Below are 7,237 nucleotides of genomic sequence, written 5' to 3' on the forward strand. Positions count from 1 at the left end.
TGTAAGATAAGTATGGGATGAAATATTAATGTGTAAAAATAGTTTGTTTTTTTAAATTGCAGGTGCTATTATCAGTGGGAGCAGTAAAATCATGCTTGAACCCAGCTCAGTGTTAAGATGGGGTATCACACTTTAATGGGGTATTAATTGCTAACCCAACATATTTAGATCAACATGGGACCTTTTATCTTTTGAAAATGCTATATTCACCAAAAACATACTCAAATCGTTAATACGTTTCAGTTTCTGTTTTGAAGTCCAAGTCCCCCACTCCCTCCAAAAAGCCAATATAACAACTACTGCTTCAATTATTTTTACTGTAGGAAGTCCTCTCATCCCACTGTGACATCCATTTCTATCAGTTGAGACTGGTGGTCTTTCAAATGCAAAACCATATTCTCTCGCCTCCATTTACAGAGACCCAATTTTGTTTCCTCTATGCAATGCTCCATTCTCAGTTAAAATATAAAATTTTGAGTAACCCAGTTGAATCAGTACACAGCCAGTGTAACGGGCTAAATCTCTGGTGAGTTACTCTTTTGGACATGTGAAAACACACTTTCTCTCTCTATACATCGTGCTCCTAAAGCAGTCTGAGCACTCAAGGGACCAGTGACCTGTCAGCTGTTCATGAGGTCACAGTCAATTTGAAAATACCAGATGCAGAAAGGAGAGCATTACTAAAGAGATGAATGCTTCATAGAGCCTGGTAGTTCAGTTGCATATCCCAGTGTGAAACCACCCAGATAAACCTGTTATTGTCATTCATATTGAGATTGAGACAAGGTTTCAAAATCTTTTCAATAATGTTTGTGGCCATTCAGCCACTTTATCCTCCTGAAGCACAGGAATTGAGTTTAATAAGCTATAATAGAAAACCACACATGCATTTCAATATGCAATAAAAAGTTGTTGCCCTAAAAAGGGATATTGAATGATCTATAATTAATATTAGAATTATAAACATGGACAGCTACACAGATTGAGTTGTGTCCTTATTAAGATTATTAAACATGCATCACTCTGACCTAAAAGCAAGCAAATTCATGTAAATCAGTTTTCATACTTATCCTTTAATTATTGTGAATATTCAGAACCATTGTCCCATTCCTAATGATGTGTTAGGCCAGATTTGATTAGTATTTGTAGCATTAGTATCTCGTCCTGTGCAAATGCTTTAATATAGTGATAGTATATGGTAAATTTGTGTGAATTTGCCTTCCTATTTCCTCTTATATTGTATGTGATTGATAGTTTGATTTAAATGTATTTCTTCATAGCCTTCTTTAAACAATTATTTTGGATAACTTTCAGTATCTACACAATTTTGTCTTTGAATGTAACATGAATAAAAATGCAACATAATGTGTCAGAGGAAAGGCATGAGCAGATGCCAGACTCAGATGCATTAGTGTAGGGTGAGTGGAAGGTAAACACATTAAAGCTATATGGGGCAGAGTGCCTGATGCCAGTTGTATCAGTCCCTGATAGTGGACTGTTCTCACCCAGGCGTCCATCCAAGGGTCAAGGGAAGTCTGCCTCTGTCATAGACACAGGCTAACAGGATACACCCTCCATGCACTCTGCCACACTGTGACCACACCCTCGAAAACGAAAGAATAATACTGTATATTCTTTTGTAGTGATTGCCACTATTAGTCACAAAACCATTCAGTTAAAGGTGCACTGCAAAATTTTTCTGATGGAGGTCTGCCACCTGCTTCTTTCCATGGAGATATTACCTGGAATGTTCCAGGTCATTCCAAACAAAACATTTCCAAGGAGACAAGTAAGTGGTGGACCTTCCACCAGAGAAGTTACACAGTGCACCTTTAAAAAAACAAAACAAAACAATAGGCAGAACTTTAACATTCACTTGTATGCAAATATGTGCATGTGGGTGTGCGTGTGTGTAAAACGGTATGTTTTGGACTGCAAGGTGTTAGGGACAGGAGTAGGATAAATTGGTGATATTTGATGCCAATATTGTATTGGTGCCACCTTACTGACATGCTGACTGGATTCATGTAATATAACAGGCACCTTATGTGTTCTTGAACAAGAAAGTGTGTGTGGCCAGACTGGTCCTGACATTTTCTGTGCACTACTGTAAGCACCTCATTTCATGCAGCAGGCAGGAAAAGGGCTGTAGTGACAGAGTTGACAGGGCATGACTAGGTCACCCCTCACACAGTATCTCGTGTGGGTGTCTTCTTTTAGTAAGAAAACCCAAAAGCAGTGCTGTACAGTAGCTTAATCTGCTTTTTAGCTGAGGTCTGTGGCTGCCAAAGTGTGCCAACAGAGAACACTGTGTAGACTATTGAAGCCATGAACGTAGCTCATACTTGAACAGTAATCCGGGGTTGAAAATGCTCTGTATCCTTTAGGGCTTTCTTTAATCCTCCGAAAATGCTCTGTCTGGATGTTATGGGGGAGACTGGGACTGTCCTTATTAATAACATGGATCTTTGAAACAGTGAAAAACATTTTAGGAGAAAAGGAGAGCTGCATTTAGTTTGACTTTTACTCAGGTTCTTGGCTGTTCACTTTTAGCTTTCATAACATGGACCATGCTCTTGATACATATGCAATTAAAATAAAAAAATGTCAAGTGATTTTCATTAACTGTAATGGTTGTTGTTAATACAATTATAGCAGCAAAGGGACGACATTTGATCTAAGTGGCCACAGGCTTTGATTTAGTCCGAATAATTACTGATTCTTCAGTGGTTTGAAATGTTGTGAAAATGCTTGGTAGAAATTGTTTTTATAGGATATTATATATTACATGTCTAAGATATAGAAAAGTAATTTGTACAACTGTTTCTTTTACTTTGTTTGTCACGACACGCTATATCAGCATAATATTCTCAGCTCTTAAAATGCAAATGTTTCCATGCCCTGAAAATTGGTACTTCATATTTTTGTCTTTCTGTCTCCACAGGTGAAGAGCACCATGCAGCACATCAACCTGCAGATCAGCCATGACACCAAAGAGTGAGTTCTCTCTCCTGTCTCTACTTCCTGAACTGCTCTGCTAGTGTGAGCTCTGTCACCATTTATCTCATATTAGTGGCTCTGAACAAGGACAAAGAGAAGCAGCTGAGACCTAAAAAAAAAAAAAAAGTTTTAAAGTTTGGCCATGGACCAGTTTGAAAACTAAATGTCCTGAAACTTTCTTTTCAGCTCTGAGGTGAGTGAATGTAAAGGACTTGAGACCATTACTGCACATTAACTGACAAAACAGCCTCCGTCTCCTGTGGATATTTCCTCTAATTGCCCAGCTGGATTAGGAGTACACTATTGTGCTTGATGTCTAGTGCAGCTTTTCTAAAGGGTGTGGACAGTGACAGGTACAACTGTCAAATTCCAAGACACCAGTTCCATTTTGTGTTTTTCCTCCTTCGCTCCACACTATTACTGTATTTTTCGGACTATAAGTCGCTCTGGAGTATAAGTAAATAGACAAAAAATGCGTAATGAAGAAGAGAAAAACATATGTTGCACCGGACTATAAGTCACACTTTTTGGGGAAAATAATTTTTTATAAAATCAGGGACCAGGAACCGTCATTTTATCTTGAAAGGCAAGTTATAGTAATAACAGTAGAATAAAGAACAACAGGCTGAATAGGCGTTAATATATTAACGTGACATATTAACAGTTATTCAGATAATTATAGCATAACAACATAACATAAGTTTACCAAACTCACAATCTCACTCCAAATCTGACAAATCTGTCACTTCTGAGCAACTCCACGCAACTTCAGTTACCACTGAAGTCCTTGCTTTGTCATCCAATGACATCCAGGAAAGTTGCAACCCACCAAAGTAATCATGCCCATGGCTTTCCTAAAAAAAAATTATTTCAACTTCATTTATTAGGTTTTTTGACGGCTTGCTGAAACTTTTTTAGCATAAACACCATGTTTATAGGACTATGCAAAAGTGGTTCAAACTTGAAAATTGGACATTGTTGAAGCAAGAGTTGGCACTGGGCCTTGTCAAAAAATCGAATATATTGATGCAGCAGAATACACAGATAAACAGCGGATTACTATCCAAAAACACCGTATTGGATATAGCAATACACACGCATGTTTTGCCTGGTCACAGAGTTTTGGCAAATTAAATTCAATGGTGAGTGAAATTCTTGTCTGGAGAAGGGTTTTAGGGTTGTTTGCTTGGCTGCTCTGGTGGTGAGGGGCGACAGTATTCAGCAGAGGGGTTAGGGAGGTCATTGGAAGAAAGAGAGGGACAGGGCAAGACTGACAACCATCGTCCCCAATACGCCTCGCATGGACCCAACTGTGGGAATACGCAGCTCCAAAAATCACCATCTCGACATGATCTGGCTGTCAGGGCAGACATTAATGTTTTAGGTGCTTCTGTCCTGAGCCAAACAGCGACACAGTGGCTCATTCTGCTGTTGCTTTAAATGAACAAGTTTAATAGCAGCATCAGAGTCGTCGCCCTTATTTATGTGCATGGCTGCTACTGTAAGTTTGCCAAACATTTCATAATAACAGTTACATCACAGACCCAATACCGAGCTCATGAGCACAAATGCGTTATATATACAAGTGTATTTGTTTATTTATGACCTTATATAATCAGCATGGCTAATGTCTGCTAATGTTCTTGAAATCCATCAGTTGTCCAGGTAGGATTCATAGCAAAGGAAAAAAAAACAATTCTGTCAACTGGACAAATATTCTTTGATCGAAACTTTTGTTCAGTTGACTGAATTTAATTTCTCCTTTGCTATGTCTTCTAATGCTAATTAAGCATTAGCATTACAGATGTGGCTTTGGTTGAGGATCAAGTATCTCACCAAACGTTAATGGACTGTCAAATTAAGTCCTATGCCACTTTTCACCTTACTACACTTATTTATATGTAATTTTCTATTTTCTATTTTTTGGGAATTATTGGATTCTACAGTGTGCAGCAGCCACACTGTTAGTGTCACTACTTCCTGTACAATTGTCTATTTATGTTTTTTTTGCAGAGTCGTGCTAAAATTTATACATAGTTAAAGATAAGACACTGGAGTGTTGTGAGTGACAACACTGAACTACTACACACATCAAATGAACACTTGAGTGGATGATACTTCTGTGTTTAGAAAGAGAGATTAGCTAATGCTAATGTTGAGGCATAATCAATATTATGACAACACTACAAACTGAAGTCATCTACATTTAAAAATAATTGGTAGGCTTTACTTTATTAATTTGAATTTTAATAGGTTGTTTATTAGATCTGAGACACAGTGAACTAACTAGCATTCTGCTGTGCACAGACACAATTTAGCATATCTTAAAATCAATCATTTTTAGAATACTGCCCATCTACTAATTAAGCAAGAAAGTCTGACGTGATTCTTGTCATTTTGTTTACAAACACCAAAATGCTCGAAGGGGAATCTAAATTTAGGCCTAGTCTAGTAACCCTTCAACTTTTCCGCTGAGTCAGGCCTATGGGAGCTGAGGTGTAGCTCAATGTGCAAGATGAAAAAGTTTGGATCCAAACATAGAGGGACTGCTGCGGTTTCTAGCACATCTTTTATACAAGTGTTTTTGTTCAGCCTAAAAACAGCACGTCCAAAAATAAAAGAGCAGGAGGAGAAAATTGAGACTGATTTATAGACAGACAGGCAGAGGGGGTAGTGTTTGTATATTATGTGTGTGTGCTCGGGTTTGGCCTCTCTCTATTCCCATTAGAAGACTGTTGTGCTCAGTGGCAGCCCAGAGGATTTGAATGGCACTGGCTCACAGTAATAGCAGCTCTGAGAAGCAGATTGCCACACATCCATGCACATTTTCAGCAACACTGTATTTATATTACCTTGACATTTTACTCCTGTACTATCTAAAAAGGCTAAAGAAAGACTAAAGAAATTCTCAGTCGACTAAAGACAAGACCTTGTGCATCCATTAATTGACTAAAAGGGGTGTGGCATGGCACTGGCAGAAGCTTTCAAAACTATTAGCATCTTGGAAAAATGACTATGTATTACAGATAAGTGCTAGTAAACACCATCTTTATAAGTGAAAAGGCAGATTGAACTGTCCAGTTACTCCCAAACTCACTTCATGCTTTCTCCTTTCTGATATGGTCATCATTAAAATCCTAACTAAATAATTAGCCGCCTAACTAAAAGTTTGGTAGACTAAGATGCCATTTACCAATTAATCAGTTAAACAGTCCTGCTATCCAGAGAACAAATGTCATCAAAATCTCAAAAGTGATTCTATTTTAGTTTTACAATTTCAGGCAAAATGCAAAATTACAGACACTGAAAGTATGATACAGTGAATTTCAGTTCTGCACTGACAAGTGCAGTGATCATTAGAAAAAAAGTAAAAAAGTGCATAAAGACTGTAATATGTTATTCACGGTATTGATTAAACCTATGCACTTCCTTCCATTCATGCTCACAACATTAAAAGCTCTAATGATGATTCCCATAAGAGCATATGCAATTTATCTAAAAGCTGTAGCAGTAGTTGTTTACTTAGAGATTGATGCTTTTACGACCCCCAATGTAAGAAAACACACTGCTTAAGAATGACTTAATTCAGAGTTTATTGTAACTTTATTTGAAAGAAAGAATTTACCCATTTGATAGTTTAATAACTCATATTCATCACTCTATATGTATATCTTTTGTCGTTCTTAGGAGACCAGACACAGTCAAACAAAAGAACGCCTTTCCTCCAAACTTCATCCATTCTCTGGACTCCACACACATGATGCTGACGTCACTCCACTGCCACAGGTAAAACTACTTTTACTGTTTTTTCTAACAAACAATAGAAATTGATCTTAAGATTTGTTTCTCTGTTCTTTTAGTGCTGGTCTTACATTTGTATCTGTGCACGACTGCTACTGGACCCATGCCCTTACTGTGGACACCATGAACAAGGTACTAAATCAATATCATTGCATAATGTTTATCAATACATCTGCAGATCGATACTTTGCAGCTGATGTCATGAACATGTCCTGGGAGTTTGATGCTAACTGTTGGCTCTGCTCTGTGTGAGGCTTTATTAGACTTTAATCTGAGCTTTTTTCTTTTTTTGGTTTAATGCAATCTAACCATAAATACCTGTTTTAACTGGAACTACAACAGGTGAGCTGACTATTAAACAACTCTCACAAATAAAATTAGTGTCACAGCTCTCATTAGCCAACAGTTTTTCAGTTACTCACACAAATCAAACATC

At 37.6% G+C, this 7,237-nt stretch overlaps 1 protein-coding gene across 1 annotated transcript in view; it reads left to right on the forward strand.

The window, feature by feature from the left end:
- The window catches only part of LOC110174042 (polymerase (RNA) mitochondrial (DNA directed)), a 38,479-nt gene extending 31,371 nt beyond the window's left edge, over positions 1–7,108 (forward strand). Inside the window, exons 16-18 of the mRNA XM_055164579.1 lie at positions 2,945–2,997; positions 6,688–6,786; positions 6,861–7,108. Coding sequence (XP_055020554.1) covers positions 2,945–2,997; positions 6,688–6,786; positions 6,861–7,053 — 345 coding nt within the window. The 3' untranslated portion in view covers positions 7,054–7,108. The remainder of the gene's footprint in view (positions 1–2,944; positions 2,998–6,687; positions 6,787–6,860) is intronic.
- The last annotated feature ends 129 nt before the right edge of the window (positions 7,109–7,237 follow it).

The sequence above is a fragment of the Boleophthalmus pectinirostris genome, unplaced genomic scaffold, assembly GCF_026225935.1.
Source record: "Boleophthalmus pectinirostris isolate CB_2022bp ecotype Guang Dong unplaced genomic scaffold, ASM2622593v1 HiC_scaffold_7, whole genome shotgun sequence".
NCBI lineage: Eukaryota > Metazoa > Chordata > Actinopteri > Gobiiformes > Gobiidae > Boleophthalmus > Boleophthalmus pectinirostris.